This window comes from Corvus brachyrhynchos, unplaced genomic scaffold (assembly GCF_000691975.1).
Source record: "Corvus brachyrhynchos isolate BGI_N302 unplaced genomic scaffold, ASM69197v1 scaffold115, whole genome shotgun sequence".
In the NCBI taxonomy this organism is placed as follows: Eukaryota; Metazoa; Chordata; class Aves; order Passeriformes; family Corvidae; genus Corvus; species Corvus brachyrhynchos.
Window position 1 is genome coordinate 1585125 of NW_008239553.1, and position 23338 is coordinate 1608462.

Here is a 23338-nt window from a genome sequence, read left to right on the forward strand (position 1 = left end):
GGTGGCCTGTGCAGGGCCAGGAGTTGGACTTGATGATCCTGAGGGGTCCCTTCCAACTCAGCATATTCTATGAGTCTATGATTACAGTGTCATGTTCCCAAGTCACACTTCCAGAGTAAGCCTTGCTGCTCTCAATACACACTTTGGCTACTGAATAGGCAACCTTAAAAATCCTGTTTACAAAATTCCAGTGCCTTTCAGAAACATCTTTCATGAAAAACCTGAATTTCTGTGACTCATCTTGCACATACCTATGGAATTCGTATCTGAAAAACTCAAGAATTTTAAGAGATTAAGTTGCAAAGAACATCTCTCCATAGGCAGGGAATGCTGATGTTAGAGGCAGATTTGAATCCACAGACCTGTTCCTTTATGTACACTGCACATGGGAAGAAGGCTCAAATACTAATTAATCAGCTTCCCAGGTATTATTTGGTGCAGTCCCACTTGGCAGTTTGGGTTCAGGTGGCCTTAGGAGAAGACCCCTTCCTAACTGTCCTGAACTGGAATCAGAATATGCAAAGGAAAGACAGGAGCCAACCAGACTTGAGCCTTGAGGACCAGAAACAGGCAAAAATTCCAGATGCTATTTTGCCTTGCACCACAATGTAGGAAATCTATGGAGCAACATTTTTCTTTGCCTCTCTTTTGTGAGCAGATCAGACAGGACACTGTTTGAAAGCACCTTTTACGCTCTGGCACTTAGAAAAAAAAGCCCATTTTAGACATTCAGGGGTTGAACAGATTCTTCCAATTATCATCAAACCTTACCTGCACACTTACTATTTAATCATCCACAGAAGCACCAGTCTGAGGTAAACCACAGGTATCACTGAAAAGATTCTAGTACTTAAAATGAAGCATGTCTTGTTTAGAGAGATCAGTGTTTTAACCAAGAATTCCCTTGCAGTATCAATAAAAGATTTTGATGTCACTATAGCATTACATTCTTGTGAAAGAAATATTAATATTCTTTTGCAACGGACTTGCCGGGAGAAACAGACTCCAGTTTGGGTGTTTGATGTCTTCAAAACAAGAATATTTATTCTTACTTGCAGCTGGAGATAGGAATGATATGAACACCTGAAGAAAAGAAATTTTTACTTATAACTATGTATTAAATTATTCATTTTTAAAAGCCAAATGACTAAACAAAAAACATGACGTAGTGACCTTGAAAATGGGAAGCTATATACATTTTCATGGCATAATAAGGCAATTAAATGCTGTGGCCCATTCAGCATTACCAGCTACTGTTACATACTTAGAATATTATTTCTGTTTTTTTCTTTTCAGCGCACAGCTCTGGTTTAGGTGTATTTACAACTATAATAGCATCACACTTAATACCTACATTTGTGTTTTCAAAAATAAACCAACCAAACAGAAAATGGAACAAAGACAGAAACCAACTGTAGCTTGCTTTTCTAGTTTCAAGTTAGAATTTAAGTTGTTTGAACTTGAAAATTTGCTTTCCACCTGTGTGTGCTGTGCTTGCTCTTTATATATGTGCTTCCGAGCAGTTTAGGAAGGTAAGCAAGCAACACAGAAACAAGCAATCAGTTTTATTTCAAAAAAAGTATTTTTAACCTGACCAGAACTTCATTCTAATACCTTCAAGAAGAAGGGCAAATGAAGGAAACATTCATATTTAGTGTCATAACCTATAAGGATATGAGGAAGAAAGCTGGTCAGAAAGAATTTTCTAAATCTCATTTTTTTAGCTCCTGGTACAGAGACTAACAAACTTTCATTATCTTCAACTTTGAAGAAAGCACCTGTTCCACCTGATCACATCTTTATTATCTGTATGACTGTTCCTTCTGGAGAAAAAATGCCTCAAGTCAGAACACTGACGTTTTTATGTGGCATCACTACAGAAAAAAGAAAGTGAACACAATTTGATGGCAGACAAGGGTGAATCCATATGTTCAGCTTCTTTTGGGAGCTTTAATTCCTCTTAGTTGTAATCATTCATTAACACATTCCCTATTAACTAGAAGACGTTTAAATCACTGCTAAAACTAACGGAATAGTTCACTGCTACTGCTCCTAACTGGATTTAACAGCAATGGTTTCACAAGTCCTGAATTTCAAGAAACTACACGGAGCTGGGAAGAAAATAGAAAAGATATTAAACATTGTACTAAGTAGTGGTAATTGTGAATTTTTATTTCATTTTTTGAAGTCACAGAAGGAAGTAGAAAATAGAGACAAAGTGTAAGTAACCAACAATAGATGTCAAGTAACTAAACAGGATAAAAAAAAATCTGCTAGCTTAAATTAATATATTTTACATGAGAAGACAATTGGTACAAAAGCTGAATTAGAAGGATGATTTTCAAGGTCAGGCACACACTTCCTTAGTCCCTCAAAACACTCAAACCTTAAAAGAATATTCAGCTGGGAATGGTATTAATCCTGAACAATGGTACCCTGTAAATGGACTTAATGCTTTCCTAATTTCTGCCATGAAATAATAAATTCAGAAAATGCCCATTTGAGGCATATTCCACCAATTCCACACTGCTATTTAATAAACAGAAACATTTATTTTCATCCAACCTGACTTTTAACCACCTCCTCAACCCTAAGTTTGATTTCCTAAATTACTAATTGAGAATTAATGATTCAAGGTTTTAATATCAAATTAGTAGTTTTACTGGAATATGAACATTTTACTTTACAATAAAATACACTGTACTAGAAGGTTCATTCAAAGCTAGGTAATTTCAGTTACATTTCTATGGCTTTGAGCAAAAGAGACACCCCAAGCAGTTTTACTGTATGTACACAATATTGAACATCAAGATTTAAATTATTAATAACCTACATTCACTGTGGATTTCTAAGATTTACATCCAAAAAGCATACTTTATTCACATGCTGCTGACATTTTAAAGAAAAAGAAACAAAATATTATCTCTTTAGGAATTACATCTATTCCAAAATTTAAAAAGATACATTTAACACCACAAAATGTTTTAAACATTTACAATAAAAACCAGCTTTCTGTGCCAATTATACTTACTCTCCAAGAATGTAAAATTGCATTGATAACTGCACTAACTACAATTAGACTAGAAACACTTAAGACCTGAGAGTCAAATCTAAACCATTTTTCTTTTAAAGAAAATCCTACAAGCTAATATGCACTTATGTTAATTTAAACACAGACTGGTCAGTGGTCAATTAAAAAAAAAAAAAAAAAAAAAAACCAACACCAAAAACAACCCCCAAAACACTCAGTGCATTATTTTTGCAGCTCCAAAAATAGATCACTATAAAATGGTTGCAGTAGCTTGATAAGTGCCAGGCCTGCCAGATGCAGTAAGGCTTATTTCAAAGTGTCCTTTCCTACATACTGGACCCTAATCAAATAATGAGTGTCTTTGATCAATACCTGTGAGGGTTCCTACATTTATGTAAGCATGCAGTCGCTTAAGTACGCATCTTGGATTTTTGAAGGTTCCCACCTCAAGCATACATACCCAGGCATTTTAATAGCTAGATGAGAGTAAAAATAAACATGAAGAAGCATAGAAAGTTAGAAATACTGGCCAGAAAACATTCAAAGTCTAATGGGAAGTTTTATACCCACTCCAAGGGTCTTTTAAACTCAGCATAGCTCAGGAGTATCATTCACTGTATTAGTAGCCATCATGTACCTTATATAAAATAGTAGAAAATAGAAAGTGGTTGTGCTAACAAGTACACTTTACTGCACTGCAGGATGTAAAACAAAGCTACCCCACCTATAAAGCCTGGGGAAGAGAAGCATCATGCAAAAATTACTCCATTTGGTAGCAGCCATTTTGTTTCTGCACTTGGAAACATCGTGCTCCTTTCTGAGTGAAACAGCTTTCCCATCCCTCCCAGTATCCTTTAGAAACTGCCTGACCAAGAGCATCTCCCAGGAGGGGCTTGAGAAGGCCATGATTTTCCCACTCTGGAGCTATTTCCCATGGCTTTAGCAGTTTGCCCTTCTCATGCAGATGGTTGGCAATGCAGTAGTGGCCCCTCCAGGCTGGAAGCAGGCAAACTGCAATCGATCAGCCTACACAGGCAGCCTTGCTTTGCAGGCTATCCAACACATTGCATTCAACCCAATTCACATTTCCCGGGACCCAGAAACTTGAGTGACCACCAATTCCCTTCACCAAAGCAAACACATGAATATCTGTTAACCCAAAACAAAGTTAGTCCTGCACTGCCTAAGGACTGACCTTTGCTATTTAAGACAGGAGAATTTCATTACAGCTTTAAACCTGACTGCACCATTTGGCAACGTATTCACGTCTGCTTATGCCACTTCATTCTAATTTGTAATTTGAAAACCAGATCTGCATTACTACAACTTCACCTCTTGCACCACTGAAACAACTCCCAGCATATGCCTTTCTCCTGGGTTAAGGATCTTCATTTTTCTAAGGCACTCGCATCAACAAGCACACAGGTCCATTTATTTACACAGAAATAAAATCAACGTCACAAACATGCTTGTAAGCAGTAAGAAAAATGTGATACCTGATAATGAGGGGACACATTTTGCTGTCCAATGGTTGGATTTCTTTTTTTTTTTTCTTTTCAAAAACCATAATATTTCTACAATTTAGTGTGTTAAGGTGGGTTACAGCAGGGATTTTTTGGCATGTTTTACAGTATTTAGCTCTAAAATGAAACCAAACAAGGCAAATGGCCACAAATTTTGTCACTCATTTACATAAAACAGCAGATACATTGAAGAACATTCTGCTATTAACACACAGAAAATCTAACTTTTTCTAGTATTTAAGTCAGTGTGTTTTATCCCTTTGATTCTGGAAAAAAGTAAACTAAAGTAAAAAAAAAAAGAGAAAGTGTATACAAATTAAGAGAAAACTGCAGAAGTTAGAATATACATGACTTCATGCTTCATCCCTAGAAACACAGGAGATTTTAAAAGTAATCCTTTGTGGAAATAAGCTCTTCCATACTACTGACTAAAAACACCTAACCAACAAACCACAACAAAAGAGACACATTTAATATACTGCTAAGGTTTTAATAGGTGATCAAGAAGGTGTTGACTCAGTTTCTTCTCCAGCTACTCTTTGACAAACCTTGCTCTTGTTCAATGTGCAGAAGACTTCTCATCCCACCAACAGGAGGTTGCTTGGCACCAAGAAAGCAGCTCACTTTGTACAGTTTTTACCAAGGTTAAATAAACCCATGATGTCAACCATTGCTTTCTGGATGTTCTTTCCAAAGCGATGAGAATCCTTTAAAAAGAAACAGAAACCAAAACCAAATACTCGCACTGGCCACCAACAGCTATTTTTCAGGCAAAAGAAGAAACTTTTTAAAAAAGTTAAAAAACTTAGTATTTTTTAATTTTGGAGCTTATGGAATTCAGGCATGTATTTTACCACACAATGGGAAATTAGAATACCAGAAATTTTAACGCTATACAGATTAATCCAGATTTATGCTATTACTGACCAATGAGTTCTTCATTATGCATTTACTTTCCTTCAGCCGGAAATGAGATCATATCCTTTTGAAATCAGATGGATGAATAGCTTTCTGCTACTTTAAAATCACTGGGTTTTGATATTGCTTTTCCTACAAGATTTTGCAAAAGCTCATCTTCAGAAAACAAAGTGAGTGTATGACTGATGACCAAGAAGTACTGAAAGAACAGAAGAATGTTTTTTATTTGAGTTCCTATCAGAAATGCTGAATCATTTGCCACTGAAAAAAATATTGAAAATGAAAGGAACAGTTTCCTAAGTGTAAATAAGATGGGCACTTGTTCTGTTTATTCCAAGTGCTAGATGAATGGTACAAAAAAGAAATTAAGATTACCAATATAAATTATTAGCTACATTACAGGATCTACTACAATGACCCTACTAATATCAAGACCTCACTCATGAAATGCTGCCTTTTCTGTATGGACCTTTGACTTCACTAATAAGTAAAAAGAACAGAGAGAAATTTAAAGTACAAGCTAACAGGCATCTGAAGAACAATTTCAACTATGAACAAAACAAAGTTGCATTTCCTGATCTTTAATGATTAACCAGGCGCCATGATCTCCAGGACAAGTTAAGGTCAAAAGAGGAAAACTAGATCAGCTATGTAACCCTGAACAAACTTAGCATGCTTAGTAAAGTATATGTTTTAAAGTATAAAAGTATAAAGGATAAATTGAACACAAAGCAGGCTTCCACAACAGCAGGATATTCAACATATGACGTCTACTACACTCTAATAATGGGTGTTATTTTAATAAATTTTTGATTCGTTATGTTCCTTAAGTACAGATTATAACTTATGGGTCAGTTTCTTTCAGGTTTATTTAAAGCAGGAAGGCTTAAATAGGGAGCATACATTTTACTCTGTCTTTACAGCTGCAGCCTGAGACACCAATCAGAACTGTAATGAGAAAAACCAAGAGATGCCCATCTTTCTGTTTAGGGGACACATATGATCATTTTACATGAGTTGCAGGGAACTACATGTGTAAAGATAATCCTGGGACACATGTTTTCTTTATGCTTGAAAGCATAAGTGAAATAGAATATGGTATCCTTGGGTCATGAGCTATTAAACTTATACAAGTGGAGACAAAAACTCCACTTGTATGGAGTGGAGCAAAACAGCATATATTGAGAAAGAAAAAACACATTGTAACAGTGTGTTGCAAGTTCTACTGTATTTTTTAGACAATGAGTAGAACAGTTCTATAAGCACAGATCAGAACAGATTTATTAAACCATAGGAAAGGACTGACTCTTACCGTTTCAGAACAAGATACTTTGCTGGAGATGTGGAAATGAATGGAATTTTCACCCAAGATAATGTAAGAAACACCATACCCATCATCAGCCACCTAGGGGAAGAAAGAAGAGAAAAACACATTTTAAACTTTTTCTTTCTCCTTCATTCTCAATCGACTTATGCACAACTAAGAAGTTGTTGCAGTTCTTAAAATCAGTTGCAATTTCCTCAAGTCAAACTTCAACTTCTACATTTAATGCACAATTTCTGAAGATTGGTTCCACTTAAGGAATAGTTCTAGTCTCATCTGAAAGGCATGGAATTACCATTTTCTGAATATTTGTCTGTAATATTTCCCACCTTTAATATTTTGGAATAAAATACTTATTCAAAGAGCTTCTCTTATCAAGGCCTGGTCCTAAGCAGCTATACAACTTCAGTGCTTAAGCAGCAAGGAATAAAATAGTTCAGCTGTATACCTAAACAATCATTTTCCTGGGATCATTCTGCTGATATAAACAAACACAATATAAAAGCCTTGTATTATGAAAACTTGCCAAAGGCAAGTTTTCATCTGACTCTACAGCAAACGTGATTCTGAACACCTGTATCATGAGCAGAGGTCTGGTCCAATTTCAACATTAGCAGCATTAACTGTCCCAAGTTTCAGTCTGATATTCAAACTATGCCTGGTAAACGCAGATTATCCTGATGTCACCCCTCTTCATGTCTCTCCTAACTCAAAGGATCACAGCCTTCCATGTCTTGGCTACCACTGCTGCTAAGCAGCCTGACAGTATTCTCACTGTTAGTGCTACACAGGTAAATTCTACAGAATGCTTAAAAAACCCCTTCAAAACCAACAAAAAACACATGCATGGAAAGGTGATGTACTGCATCTCTGGGCTACTTCTGCAAACCAAAGCACAGTTTTTGTAAACAGAAACAAAAGGAAAACAGTGTTAGAAATTCCTGCAGCCAAACCCCTCTCCTATTGCCTTTTGGGCATTTGGAATACTGACTTCATAATCTGCTATGGGAAGCCAGTTTCTCAGGAATGAGCAGTATGGCTGTAGCTAGGCTTCCTTGATACTGCAAGTCAAACTCATTCCAACTTCAAAAACCACTGACAGCTGTATCAGAAACATGAATAAATAAATAATAACAACTTAAGATACCCCCCCACCCCTCCTCCCACCATCTTCCAGCTTGACAAACCAGCCAAAATACACTGGACTCATCACCCTAATTTCTGTGTGGCGAAGAGCAGTCCTGTGACCCCTCTCACTGTTCTTTCAACAGAAATTATTTTGGAAAACATATTAGTCTGGTATAATAGCCCCATAAAGGCTGCTTAAGAGATCTTGTTGACACCAATATTCTCATCAATGACCAAGTTCAAATACCAGTAGAATATTACAGCAAGTAAGCAGCTTGTCAAATCTCTAACAATACACTGGTTTCTTGAAAGTCTACAGAAGCCAAGAACACAGCTGTATTCTTGATTTGGCCACTTAGGAGGGCAAGCAGAACAATGTGAGCAGCTCAGTCTGGAGGAATGTATGAACACATCTATTAATCAAGCAGGAAATATAAAGGACAAGTCAAGTAGAAGTCAACTTCTACAAACCCCAACCTTAAAATCTAGTTCAAGTAATATGGCATTTGTCACTGTAGTAACAGCCTGATGTACAGAAGATCTGGGCACAGGCAATGTGATAAAAACTCCAACTTCATCAGATCTCTCTGCTATGGAGCCCTGTAGCACATTTCAGAACTGTGTACTTCCTTAAGAATGATCCATTCTTGTAGTGGGATACCAGAAAAAGGCGATGCAGATTTTCCTGAGCACATCCACATCATGGGAAAGCATTACATACATGCATTTAAAAGCATGAGCTGCACCTCTGATATGCAGCAATGAGGCATCACAGATCTGAATTTTTTAGACTGGCTTCTTGAAAATAAAACTCTTTTTTAGTGGGGACTTCTATTTAGGAAACATACCGGTCCAAACCCTCCACCAGAGGCTAACATCTCTGGGTTCTTCTTCAGGTCAACGTGCTGCTGTGGTGTCTGACTCGTTGACAGCCTCCAAGGTTCTGACAAAACCTTTATTAGATATGAAAGAGATGCAAACAAATATGAAACACTGTTTAAGAACATGCAACTTTCTCCAAAACTAGTCAAGATAACAAGTGTTATAATGACAAGTGTAATATTGCTTTATGAAGTGTTAGAAAACACTTCATAAAGCAATATTAAGGATAACTCCCATTTCATTGGAAAGAACAATTAAAAAGCTTAAATGAAATAGTTAAACTTGTCCTGGTACGGAAACCATTAACATATGAGGAGGTGATGTCAATTCCTCAAAGAGAATAAAATAGAATTTGGATAGAAATGCTACTTCAAACAAGATTATCTGGTCTATAGCCTAGCAACTTCCACACAACAGGTCTTGTTTTAACAGGATCATTATTAGTCATATTTAAACCCCAGTAAGATCCTACATCAAGTTAGAAGCTTGTAAAATCTCTAACAACACACATATATCTTGGAAATTTGGAAACTGTAGAAAGTTGTTTTATTCTTGACTTAGCCACATTTAGGAGAGCAAGCAGACAAATGTGAGCAGCTTAATTTTGCAGCAAGGTGGAACACATTTTTTATTAATCAGAAAAAATGAACAAGTGCAGTGTAATTATTTTTATAAAATCCAACCTTAAAATCTAGTTTAAGTAATAAAGATTTTGTCACAGTAATAGTGACATTAATGCCACATACAGCTTCTTTAACTCATAGTAACTTAAAAGAAACTGAATTTGTCAGTTTTACAAGAAAATTCTCAGAGAAAACACACAGCCTCTGTTCCACTCCCTTGAAAATATGCAAAACCCACAACCAAAAATCGTTTTTTAATACTGACTATATCTTTCTTGCAATTCCAAGTAACATGTATTATGTTAAAAAGCTCACTGAAAGCATTCTTCTAGGACTATCAACAAAGGTATACATAAAGGAAAATGAAACTAACTTAATTTATCAGCAGATGTTGAACAACACTACCTGAAATTTTACCTTTTTTCTTAGGAAAACCAGAGTTGTATCTTGAGCAGATACCACTGCTAAGAACACTACCTAACCCAAGGACTATTTACTGTAACAAAGAGTTACCAATAAAAGTCACCTACTTCCTTGAGGAAAGGAGAATCTACAGCGAGGTACTTCGACACAATATAAAGGCAGAAGAGGTGGCGGTCGATGCCAGCCCCAGTCATGGCAAGGCGATACAAGTGCTGATGTTTGGCAGCTGCCAGCCGAAACAACTTCAGCTTATTTTCAGTCTAACAAATATAAAACAGATTAAGAAAACTCAGTTAAGTGAACTGCATTAATGATGGAGGTGCAGAAACTAAGTTACAGCAATTATTCTCAAGCATTGAGCACTTAAAGGTCAAGTACAAGACAACTGACCCCACATAGCATCCTCTGGCTTTTCAACCTCATGTACTCAATTTCAGGTATCAGCAAGTGCCAGCAAACTGCATAAAGAAAACTAATTTGTATTTTAAGTGTGATCTAACCCCACAATCTAACATGATTACAACTCAAGTTTGCTGCATTATTTATGGTTTCTAAAGACACTGGTCTTAAAGAGTTACAGAGAGCAAATCTCAATGTGATTTAAGAAAAACTCAAGCTGCCAGAGCTATTTTAGAAGGCAAACTGCCAACACTGAAGCTACAGAGGTCCAAAAATGCTGGTGATCAAAATCAACACACAAGAACAACTACTTCCTTCATGTGAATTATTCTTGCTTCCCCGTCAGAAAGGAAAGCTAAATTGGTATGAGATTAGTTGTTCTACAAATCTACGTTTGAGTTTTACAACTCACAAAAATTTCACAAGTAACCACTGTTTCCTGGAATTCAGGAACGGTAAATAATGGTATATTTGGTTATTTTCTGCCATTCTCTTTTGGTATGACCTAGAATTTCTGATGCATTGACAGAAAAACGTGGACAATTACCTTATGCTGCTCTTTTTTCCTAAAAAAAGGCATCACTCTAAACGCTTAAAAACTATTTGCGGACTTACACGGTTGTCTAGTGGTAACTCATGTGACTTATAAATTATCACAGAATCACAGGTTGGCTGGGTTGGAAGGGACCTTAAAGATCATCTTGTTCCAACCCCCCTTGCCATGGGCAGGGACACCTTACACTAGACCAGGTTGCTCAGAGCCCCATCCAGCCTGGCCTTGAACACTGACGGGAATGGGAGAGCCACAGCTTCTTTAGGGCAACTGTCCCAGTGCCTCACCACCCTCACAGCAAAGAATTTATTCCTAATATCCAATCCAAACCTACTCTCCCAATTGTATAAGGCACCAACACCATGACCTTACACTTTCAGTTGCATCTTCCATGGCTTGAACAAAACGAGAGGACTCAACAGTGCACGAACGAACCGTCTCGGTCCTGCCTTCTCGGAACAAGCGTGTCATAGACGCTTCATATGTTAAAGAAAATTTTCCCATATCCTTGTAAAAGGGATAAACAAGAACATTAAGGTTAAGCCAGACTTGGCCCCCCTCTTTCTTAATCAACAGTCCAAGCTAAGCACACAGGCTATGAATCATTCCACAAATTAAACTCAACATTAAGTTTTCAGTAGTCCACCATTAGCCCACTTACCTGAAGATAATAAAGGCAAAAGTAAGAACAGAAGCAGGGTTTGATAAACACTAACAGAACAACCAGACTAGCAAGGACTACTCTCTGCATTTCATATTCAACCTTCTTCAGTTTATAAGAGAAGCTGAATGTTACTACACTGGTCTTTTTTACAACACACTACAGAGAAGGTGAACTAACAGAAGAAAACACAGGTAGGCATTTCTTGTTAATCTTCTTAGGGAGTGTCCACGACAACTGCATTATGTGTGACTCTAAACTAAAAGACAAATTTAACATTGTTTACATTATGAACACAGCTAACTCGAAGTTTCATATCTTATTTCAAGTCCAAAATGCCTAGGGATAGACCAACTAAGCAGAAGAGAAAAAATTTAGTATCAATATGTGAACCTTTGGAGAATTGTTTTCCAGCTAGTAATCTGTTTAGAGTTTGTATCAATTTCCACCGAATGTCTTTAATAACCATGTACAAGCAGTGCAAGATTACTGTGCACAGTCACATGTTTTAGTCACAAACATGTTATGCCCAGCTTAATGAGGTTCTGTAAGCCAGAAACAGTCTTTTCTTACCCGATAGTGAGCAAGCTGCAGGGCAAGCTGCACAAAGGCATCAGGGCTGGTTTTCACTTTCTTTATTAGTCCTTTCCCAAAAGCATCAAAATAAAATGAACAGAAGTCCACATCATCTGCTAGAGCTACGGCAGTGCTCAGAGACTTCTCAATCACTTCTTGGCACTTAAAACAAACAAACAAACACCTGTATGTATACACACATGCATTCACGGCATTTGAGAGAACTGTTGAAAAAGATCAAGTATTTTTAACTGATAAACAGGAAATGCTGCCTTTATGCATGCCAGGAACATCATTACCTAAATAATCTCCCTTTAGAGAAAGAAGAGAAGCTATCTTTGCTAGAAAGATAAAATTCAAAAAGCCAATAAAAATGTTTTAAGCCAGTACACATCCAAAAATAACACTTAAAAAAAACCACCAGCATTAAAACTGTTCGGATCAGGAGAATATAAAAGAATGACCTACAGTTATAGAATGGCAAGAGTAGCGTGGCTTCCAAGCTGCCAATGCTTAATTAAATATATCACCAACCATTACCTTTTTATTCAAAATTAAAATCCAAATAGGAGGTGGCAGTTTTTCTTGAACTCAGGCAAAAAAAACCAACTTAAAAAATCAAATCTTATTAGGCATGTATACAGAACTATGAACACACAAAAAAAAAGACAGCTATTCTAAAGGAACTGTTAAACAAGAGTATTTGTTGTGACAACAGTAATGAAACCCCAGCAAATAAAAGTTTCTTTTAATACAGTCACTATTTAGGTGGCCACTTATTTTTGACATACAGGCAACCAAGAAGGCTTCTAGTAAAATGTTGTCACTTCCCAGTCAGAATTTTTAAAGACTGGTATTAAAACCCCCTGACTTTTGAAGCAAACTGACTAATGGCTACTGATGAAGTACACAACCTACAGGACTCAGAGGAATTTAAAGCTGATTTATAGGGTTATCAATAATTACATAAATGATTTGACCACTGGGGAAAAGAGAAGTTTCTTCCTCAAACCACTAAATCTTCTGTACTTACTTCTTCTGGAATTTCCCACTGCAGTTTAGTAGGAATAGGAATATTTGGATTGGTATCTCCTTTGCAATGGCCATCTGCTGAATAGCCCAGTTCAAGATACTCAGTTGCCATCACATTCTGCAAAGAATGATACTTCTTCAGAACTGCAACACATTACTTATTGCTGTGGAATTAGGATTTCATAGTGAAATCAATATAACCTATGTTCACTACACAGTGAAATACAACATACAACCTATTTCCAAATACTGAAAACAACTGCATGTGAAGCCCTCAGTTTTACCTTTCATTTTAAGGTATTTTTACTTGTGTTCTGAGTGGGAAGAACATCAGATGTGCACCAAACACTTTTTCAATTACACTGGTGCATTCTGTTAGATGCTACTGATTTAATCAAAACTTTTTCGATTCAAAACCCACCTCAAACTAAGTAGAAAACTAAACAGATAAACAGACTTAGATTTCACAATCTTTGTTCAATTTAGATTCTAGAGAATTTCTTCAAGTTTGTTATCTGTCAAAACTTACTCATCAAGAAGTAATTTATTTTAGAGTAAGTGCAAATCCCTGCAAGAATTCAATTATTTTTCAGATTAGTATCCCTTTCAAAATTGCAGTTTATTTTACATGTGCTCTAGAGCTCTTGGGTGGGAAAGAAGAATGTTTCCAAGATGAACAACACAACTTGAACAGACATAAAGGCTCTGTCTTACAAGATATCAAGCATCCTCAATGTTAAAAAAAAAAAAATCCAGAAACAACAAACCCACAAACAAACAAAAAGAATTACCAAAAGATTTGAATCTGCTCAATATGGAAAGAAAAAGCTTGATGATTTATTTCTAATCTCTTATTTTAATTTCATATTCTCATTTCACTTAGTGGTCAGAACATGACAACTATGAAATAAAGCTTAGTCCATTCTATTTTAAAAATAGACAATCTGTAAAAAGCTAACAACAGATAACTTTATAGAAAATAAAATCTTATTTTGTTTCAGTCATCCTTATTCTTAGCAGAAAATGTACCAACTAATATTAAGTACAGATATATGAACTAAAAAATACACTATCATTCATTAAAAGCAAAAAAAGTAACCCTCTTTCACTGAGATAGTCTACACTGCATTGTCAAGTCACTCTCAAATCAGTTTGGTCTTTTTTTTTCCCTGGGTGGAGAATGCAATGAGGCTTTTTTTTGTTCTTACACACATGGAAACACTTCTGTAATAGAACTAGGAAATTACTTGGGGGACCAGTTTAGACCTAAGACCCATTTGCACAAATACATATGAAACTAAAATTAACTAATGCTTTTGAAACAGTTTTAATTGATTTGAGTCACATAATTGTTTATAGGTTTAAGCTTCGAAAAGAAAAAGGAAAAAAATCAAATAGGATTTCAAGTATTAAACTAAGCATATGAACAGACCTGGCAAAGTGCATTTATTCATTGCAAATAAATACAAGAGATAATGTCAACAGCATATCAATCTGCAGCTTATCAAACAATGCTCAGAGAAAAAGTTAAACTCTGTACAATTTTTTAAATTTTGAAAGTAAGCACAAGAAAGCTTAAGAGCTTTAGGAGCATGTGTATACAAAAATACAATGCCATATCAAAGAGGCAGCAATCCATGGATTTAAAACATAGAAAAGTTAGATGGGGAGCTGTATCACTTTCCTGTGGAAACAGCTAAGCTCACTAAAATGCTGTCCCTCAAAAAAGGCAGCCTCTTTAAGCAAAGGTTTGGGTTCTTCTTCAAATTCTACAGTTGCTGTAGACATAGGCCCCTAGTCACTCATCAGCAACGTGCATGCAAGGGATTGAAAGGAGCTGCTGACCTTCAGGGCTGCTTCAAGACCACATCACATTATCATCTGCATTAGCTCTTGGTACCAAACACTCACCTCCCACAGGTGTCCAACAATAGGAGCATCTGCCCAGGAGTGCTCTGCATTCAGACCAATTCTGCCATTTTTGAATACTATAAGAGTGAATGTCTTATCAAACCACCTACAAAAGAAATCAAGGTTTTTTAATGGTTTTGTACATTTCAAAAGCACTTCTATATTGTAATTTCCTCTCTCTCTAAAATTCATATTCAAACGCAGTAGTTCTTATCCTTTTTTATTTAAGAACATTTAACTAAATAGACAGAAACCTAAACCTCATGAAGTTCAACAAGGCCAACTACAAGGCCTTGCACCTGGGTCAAGACAATGCCCAGCATCAACAGACTGATGGATGAATGGATTTAGCAGCTCTTTAGCAGTTTAAGCAAAAACTTATAAAATGAAGGCCTTGTTGCCTTTGTAAAATCATAGCTCAGGCCTGTTACTTTGGCTAGAGAAGGACTGTGAGAAAAGTCCGTGAGATGAAAAACAATTAGTTTTTACCCATGAGAATGTAGTATCAACAGAAGCATGAAAGTTAAACAGTAGAAGGAGAAAACAGCAACAGATCTGCACCTGTTACTTTTCTGAAAGCCTGAATGCTGATGCTATAGGTAGCCAATGGTAGTATGTTGAAGTTAGTAATAGCCAGTGAGTCTATTGTAGTGAATATGTAACACGAATGGTAACGTACAAGAAGTGTATAAAAGAGGCTGCTTTGTTTAATAAATGGCTTTTTGGCCCTTGAAAGAGGCACTGTCTGTGTGTGTCATGACCACCCCAACAGTGACACAGAGGACCTGGGAATGAAAAATTCGTCATGAGCTGGCAATGTGCACTTGCAGTCCAGAAAGTCAATCATGCCCTGGGCTGCTTAAGAAGCAGTGTGGCCAGCAGGCGAGAGAGGGGATTCTGCCCCTCTACTCCACTCTGGTGAGATCCCACCTGGAGAGCTGTGTCCAGCTCTGGGGTTCTCAGCACAAGAAAGACATGGAGCTGTTAGACTGGGTCAGAAGGGAGTCATGAAAATGGCAAGAGTGCTGGAATACTTCTCCCATGAAGAAAGGCTGAGAGTCAGACTTACTGCTCAGTCTGGAGAAGTCTCTGAGAACACGTTCTTGCAGCCTTTCAACATATAAAGAGTGTTTATAAGAAAATCTGAGAAAGGCTTTTTAGCATGGCTCATAGTGACAGGACACAGGGCTACAGACACAAACTGAAAGAGGGTAAATTTAGATGTGTTATAACGGAGAAATATTTTTTACAATGGGCTTGTGAGACACTGGAACAGATTGTCCAGAGAATTTGTGGATGCCTTGTCATTGCAAATGTTCAAGGTCAGGTTGGACTGGGCTTTGAGCAGCCTGATGTCGTGGAAGTTGTCCCCTTTCTGTTGCAAAGGGGGTTGGAACTAGATGATCTTTGAAGGTCCTTTCCAACCCAAACCCCTCTGTGATTCTATGGAATTTATAAACTTATAACTCGTCACTAATTCATATGTATTAGCCAAATTCTAAAAAAAAAAAAAAAAAAGAGGAAGTATTTTCCACGGAGTCGATACTGCACCTGTCGTAACATCTGCCATGTATCAGTGATTTGGCATATGCATCCAGTGACCTCACTGGATCTTCTTTCCTGTACCCCTGCTCGATGTCATCCAATGTCACAAAAAATGCTGCTTTTTCAACAGCATCTAGGGACTGTTTGTTCTTTCCACGGCTAAAATAAGCCTGACGAGCCTTAGCCCATGGTACTCTGTAAAAAAAAAATTTGGTTTATAGCCAGATTACATAAATTTGGCTATGTTTTATTACACTTAAAATCACTATGAGACATTCCTCCTACTTCTGTGGTATTTGACACAATTACTTTCATTGCATTCAAACTATGGGAGCTGTGAACAGCTCTGACAGTACTTGTACAATGTAAACCTAGGAACCAATTCAACTCATCATCACACGTGCAAAACCTCATTCTCAGAAACTGAACATCTCTGCACATGCAATACCTAAAGCATGGATCATCTACACTTAAAACTAAACAAAAGAAAGTATCTATTACAAGGAAGAAGACAATAGTAAAAACAATAATCCACATATAGGGTTGCCACTGCAAAATTTCTTTAACTCCACATGGTTACAAATGACTGAAACACTGTTACACATCACCAATATACAAAATCAGTGACCAAGGTATACACAACTGACTGCAGACTATTTTAAAACTCCAAATCCAAAGTTCAATGACTGTGTTATGCAACAACTTCTAAATGCTAAACTTATTTAAAAAATAATAGCCACCATACCTATCTCCTGCAGTAAGAGCTGCAAGTTTCTCTTCACCAGGCTGAGGTTCTGAATCATCATCAAGAATTCTCTGTATTTGCTGTTCAATTTCTCGGGGTCTCAACAATCTGCCATCATGGTACAGCCACACTTTGAAGTACCGGCCCTTGTGATACACAACAATGTGTTTGCTGTCTTTCACATGCTGGAGGGTATCTAGAATTGCAATCACTCACATGAACACAAAGCTGAAGTCTCAAAACACTAATGCACTCAATGACATCAAATGCCCATTGCATGCACTACAACTTATTTCAGCAGCCCATGTTATTTCATTACAAAGCATGAATCAGTCAAATACCCAGATCTGACAATCATTTGCATATATAGCACCACCAGTTTGCACACTGGAGGCCAGTATTAAGCAACTAAAGCTGGATTTCTGTATCTGAAAAACAAGCACTAGTTGTGTAGTCTGGTGAAGCAGTCAGCAAAAGAACATGCTAGATGAGTATGAGGAAAGGTATTTTTAAATCTTTTGCATTCAGGTGCTAGACAACTCGTGAAGAGTCTTAAGAAATCCCAAATTTATACCATCAGCTTTTGTTTACATTTGTCCTGGCAGATGCAGAGTGAATACTCCATACATAGCCAAAATGTGTAATGCTATGTGAAGTAGAAGACTAGGCCACATTTTTTCCCTCATTTTCCTATCTATATGGCTTAACTGGGATAAGCCTGAATTTAATCATGAAGGCATTGTATCAAACCACAGGTGAAGTGGTTCACTCCACAGTGTGTTGTGTTAAAAATAATGAATATTTAACCACTGCTCAAGTGATAGGATAAAATGTTCATGAAGATTTTACCACCAGTTAATATGAACACATGTCAAAAATTTTTTTCCCTTTTTTTTCTTTAGGAATATAATATATATAAAATAATTGAAAACGGGGTACAAGGAATGAAGCTGCTCATGACAATGTGTGAAAAATGGTTTTGCAACTCACTTAGACATATACAGAATGACACAATTGTTTTTCCTTCAGAAAAACAGAAACAAAGAAAAATTGAAAAAGTGTAATAAGAAATGTGACATGCTTAGGAGGAAAATAAGATTATTATCATACTGACAGTTAATTTGAAAGACTTCAAACAGGAGAACTGAGGAGAACTAAGATACAGAGGATGTATTTTAATCAGGTGTTAGTTAGAATGAGCCACTTCTACATTTTTGTGCAAAACTCATTTTAGACTGAAAGAACACCAAATACAACGCCAAATGTAAATTGTTTATACCTTTTATTTTATTGAGGACAGGGAAGGGGCAAGGGTTGCACTCTCAGTACGTCAAGTATTGAAGTATTCTAAATAATAGTAGCTCATAGACTACAGTTTTCCAACAGAGATTTATAAAACTGCTCATCCATTTAAGCTACTGGTTATGACAGGGAGTAATCACACCAAGAATGTTCTTTTCTTCACTTTGCAGATAAAGCTGGCTGAGGCACAGCTGAAATAAAATTCCTCAACAATCTAGCAAAGTCCTTATCTGACACGTGCACCTCCTGCTTTATCCACTACCCAATGCCACTTCTCCCCCTTATCCAACTTCATACAGCACAGCAAACATCAGCCCTTCAGCAGGGAAGAGTGGGCACATCCCAGTGTTCAGAAACTCTTTGTTTTGAATTCTGTAGTTGAGTGGGAGTAACATGCTCAAAGGCAGTTTGAAAGCTTAGAGTGAGTTACAGGTCTCACAGAAAGTAAACCAAACATATCCTGTCTTCAAGTGACAGCCTGTCCATGCACTCCCAATGGAGGTGACTGAACAATAACTCCTGCTTGTATTTCACTGTGATCCTGCCACAATGATGCACTGTTGGATAAACATGTGACATCTGCTCTAAGAGGCTCTTCAGCATATGACATGATCAGAGAAGCCTAGATACAGCTTAAGCTTTTGTAGAAAAACACAAGAGCACAAGTCTCCACTAAAATCTGCTGTGAAGTTCTCAAAGAGTAAGAAAATGAATAGCAATGTTTTCTTCCACCTGCTGATCACAAATGGTAAGTCCTTCTAGATGCAATCTGACTCTTTTTACAGTGACAAAACTTAGGAAAAACAAAAAAAAGGCAACAAAAAATGCCACTTTTAATATTAAGACCTCAAAAAGCATCTTAAGCTTGGGAAAATGGAGAAAAGTAAACGTTATTTATAAATTAAAAAACAGGGCAGACAACAGTATCTTGAAGTTCGTTTTTTAAGTAAAGGAGAAAGACCACTGAAAAAGCTTCCAATTCTTCTTAAAATGAAAAACATCCAGGCACTCTACAGCAATCCATTACATCTTGAGTCTTGGAACACAGTATTGATGTACACTTGTGCCACTCAGATCTTTATCTGGAAACCAGATTTTTAGTAGAAAAGACACTAAGCCCTTAACTCAATCAAGGTGCTCATTCTCCTTGGCTGGCCTTGCTTACCTGATTCCTCTCCCGGGATACGGGAAGTATTAAACATCCTTTCCCACTGAGCTGAGCAGAGTGGAACAGTAGATCCCATCAGAAGAATCTGTGATGCAAACATACATTCAAATGTCATTTTGCATATACGATTGGAAAATTAAGAAGTAAAGAAAAAACCCCTAGATCTGGTTAAACACAGGCTTCAGAATAATGAGATTTATAATGCATTAATGCAGTGTAGAGCTTTTTCCTCCTTGCTCACCATCTTTCCTTGAAGTACATTTGAAGGATTCCATGGACATTCCAGTAGCATGATTTTTTCCCCTCCTACCAAAAGCTCACCCTTCCTGAGGGAAGACTGAAGCTAGCTAGCATCTGAAATCCAAAGTGCTCTCCATGGCTGGTCTGGATGCAAAACTTACACATGCAACATGCATTACCCCTCAATTAATCCTTTTAAGCTGTTTATGGTTGTGTAGGAACAAAAGTTCACATTTCTCAGATTCGGAGTTCTGTACAACTAATCACATCCCTTCCACAACCTCGATTAAAACTACTTAATTGTTTGCTACAATACACAGCCACTGGACAGAACAGATTTAGCTTGCCTATCTTTGCTACCCAGAAATTAGTGCAACACAGGATTTTATCATCATCTTAAGCTCCCACTGGCCCCCTCTTGGTGTCAAGTGGCCTCCAGTCCTTTAACCCAACCTTCCTGTATTGTATCCAGCCAATTCTGTATTTTTCATAGTTGGTAGTTTCTGCCCATGTGCAATTCAAGTGACAGCCGAGGTGATTGGGACCACAAAAATTAGTAACAGCAAGACAATTCCACTCCTCTCCCATTCTGAAAACTGATCAACTTCTCATAGACTGTGCTGGAAAAAGATCAAACAGCCATTTAAACTGATATACATACTGGCTTGATTTCTTGTCTGTCCAGTTTTTTCCGATAGAGCAGGGTGGCATGGATAACATTACCAGCTCTAGCTGCCTGCAGAGTTGTGGGATACAAAGAAAGGAAGTCCTATAAAGTAAAGTAGAGGAGAATCATAAGCTAATGATTACCAGACTACATTTAAAGAACAAACCCTGATTGTACTTCTCATCCACATTCTTAAAAGTTTATTCTGGACAATACAGAGAAGGCTTTAAAATATATAAAGTGCACAAATACAGTGAGCTGATGAAACTTTTCTTCAGCAGTCACAATCTCCTTAAACATTACTAATCATTTGAGTAGAAAAGACAATGCTACATAAAACTTGATCCGAGACCATCATATTTATTTTTTCCTTTTTATTTTAGAGTCTTTTACAATTTTACTTCCTGTACAGGCATTTACTAGTATGAGCACACACCTCCTTCAACTGTGTTACCCATGAAGTTTTACATGGAGCTTTTGAAAGATTGCTTTTTACAGTAAAGACAAAACTGTTTAAGTCATTACTGCATGAGTTTGCCAAAGTGGCAGCTGTGCTAGGGTTGTTAAGATAGGTGTACTTGAAGTACTTCAAGCACGTGACATACTTGAAGGTACCTGAAGATACTGGCTGCAGGTTATACTAGAAGAAAAATGAAGGTTGCATACTCAGTGGCAACAGATTTCTAAGCAGAACAATGCCAAGAAGCAAGAGCTGCCAGAAATGTTTATAGGATTCACCTACCATTGCAAAATAGTTACTATTAACCATAATCGGTCCACGTCCTCTAAGGTAGATATATTCTTCCCACCAATCACTAACCTGCAGCAGGAAGGAAAAACAAAAGCAGTCAAATCCCATGATCTCCACAGTTTATGTCTTCCATGTTGATGGCTCCACAAGACAACATTCCACACAGAAGCAGGAAGGAAACTGCTACTCTGCCTCCCTACTTAAAACAGACAACAACCCCCCGCCCCGCTATTTTCTATCAAGCTTCAGGGAAAACAAGGAAAAAAAGGGGTGAGAGAACTAAATTAAATTCAGCTATATCTTGCTGATAAGGTTCCAAAGAAGTCATGATCTCCACATAATATTTAAAATGTCCTGAATGTTTAAATATATTATATTTATAATATATTTAATATTTAAAATGTCTCCTGAATGCTTTACAGCCTTTGCCAGGACAGATTAGGCTACCTGGGCACTATTACGGCAGATAATATATCAAGAAGGAATTGCATTACAGGTCTCACTATGATGTTGGGGGTTGGATTTTCTTTTTGGTAGGAAAAAAAAAGAAAAAAATGAAAAGATAGGCCAAACACTGTATTGCTGCAATTCTTTACTTTTCTTACATATACCTCAGCTGCTTTATATTAAAAAATTGTTCTAAATCATTCTTCTAAACTACCTAGGTAGTCAGGCCCATTATTGAGGTATCAAGCTCAAAAGGCAAATAAACAAACCCCAAAAGCAATCCTAACAGCAAAATGCTCCAGAACAACAAAATGCAAAATAAGGATTCATTTTTTCAAGTTTCATTCACCTTTGCTCACCACACTGTTTACCAAATCACACAAATTATTTATGTGCAAAATCACAAGTACTTAAAAAAATATTAAGCAGTTTCAATTTCCTGCTTTTACATTTCAGAAATAATAGAACTTAAGCCAAAAAGAGCCCCAGGGAACAAATGATGTAATTTGAACAACTGAGCCTTCTATTTATCTACTCACATAATTGGTGGCCCACCAGGATTTTAGCTTCAAATACCATTGAAGCCTTGGTCCCAAATTAAATGCAAAATCTTTGGCAAGACCCTCCATTCTTTTGAACTCTTCATCATCCATAAGTGGTCGAACTGACTCCAGATACTGGAACACAGGAAAAGAATCAGCATCAGTAGAGGAATTAATACATAGCTTCTCACCATTCCTACATAAAGCACTCTAACAGTAAACAAAGATTATCCAGTCTAAATCCATAAGGCTGCAAATACTATATTCAAACTTCAAAAAATAAACTATTTTTTCAGACATTTGTCAGCAAAACACAAGTGGAAGAGGTAACTTTTCTAGATATTTTCCTTTTCAAAGGATAAGACCTGCTGCTTCTCCAGTAGCAGAGATTTTCTTCTCTAAAAATCAAACCTTCAGTTTCTGTGACATACTGTCACATTTGCACACTTTACTACAAGGTTTTGTGTCATAACACACCATTTAATAACACACACTGTACAGCCTGTGGAGGATCACAAAAGTGCTGTGCTTCAAAAACCCTGGATATTACACTTTGTGGCACAGCCTTACAACAACAGGCATCATGTCATCCAGTGTGAATCACACTGGCTTCAAACTGTCACCAGTTTCACTGGTTTGTCACAGCCTTCATTTTAATCTCCATGCAGAAGTTTGAACCTGTTACACTATATTAGTACCACGATGCAGTATTTCATGAGACATGGCAAAAACACCCCAAAAGGCATCTAAGTATGGATTCTGTGTTACTGAAGAAAATAAATTGATGAATGTACATACCCTGTTAACTGTGTCTTTAACAGCTGGAACTGGCAATCGTGGTAAAGATGTCTGGAAACTGTACAACATGGGCTTACGCCCTGAGAAGAGTTTTACAAGGGCCTGAAGAAAAGCAAAACCAAAATACACACATCAAATTATTAGGTTCA

General features: G+C 37.0%; 1 protein-coding gene across 2 annotated transcripts in view; it reads right to left on the bottom strand.

The window, feature by feature from the left end:
* Positions 1-2151: 2151 nt before the first annotated feature.
* CPT1A (carnitine palmitoyltransferase 1A) overlaps positions 2152-23338 on the bottom strand; it is a 33638-nt gene continuing 12451 nt past the window's right edge. For both annotated transcript variants that reach the window (XM_017742160.1, XM_008639375.2), the window contains 15 exons: positions 23190-23291; positions 22389-22526; positions 21394-21471; positions 20646-20753; positions 19742-19829; positions 17275-17470; positions 16536-16724; positions 14985-15090; positions 13075-13191; positions 12039-12203; positions 11177-11311; positions 9960-10112; positions 8773-8877; positions 6785-6877; positions 2152-5261 (listed from right to left, as the gene is read on the bottom strand). In XM_017742160.1, the coding sequence (XP_017597649.1) occupies positions 5175-5261; positions 6785-6877; positions 8773-8877; positions 9960-10112; positions 11177-11311; positions 12039-12203; positions 13075-13191; positions 14985-15090; positions 16536-16724; positions 17275-17470; positions 19742-19829; positions 20646-20753; positions 21394-21471; positions 22389-22526; positions 23190-23291 (1860 nt within the window). In that variant the 3' untranslated portion in view covers positions 2152-5174. The remainder of the gene's footprint in view (positions 5262-6784; positions 6878-8772; positions 8878-9959; positions 10113-11176; positions 11312-12038; positions 12204-13074; positions 13192-14984; positions 15091-16535; positions 16725-17274; positions 17471-19741; positions 19830-20645; positions 20754-21393; positions 21472-22388; positions 22527-23189; positions 23292-23338) is intronic.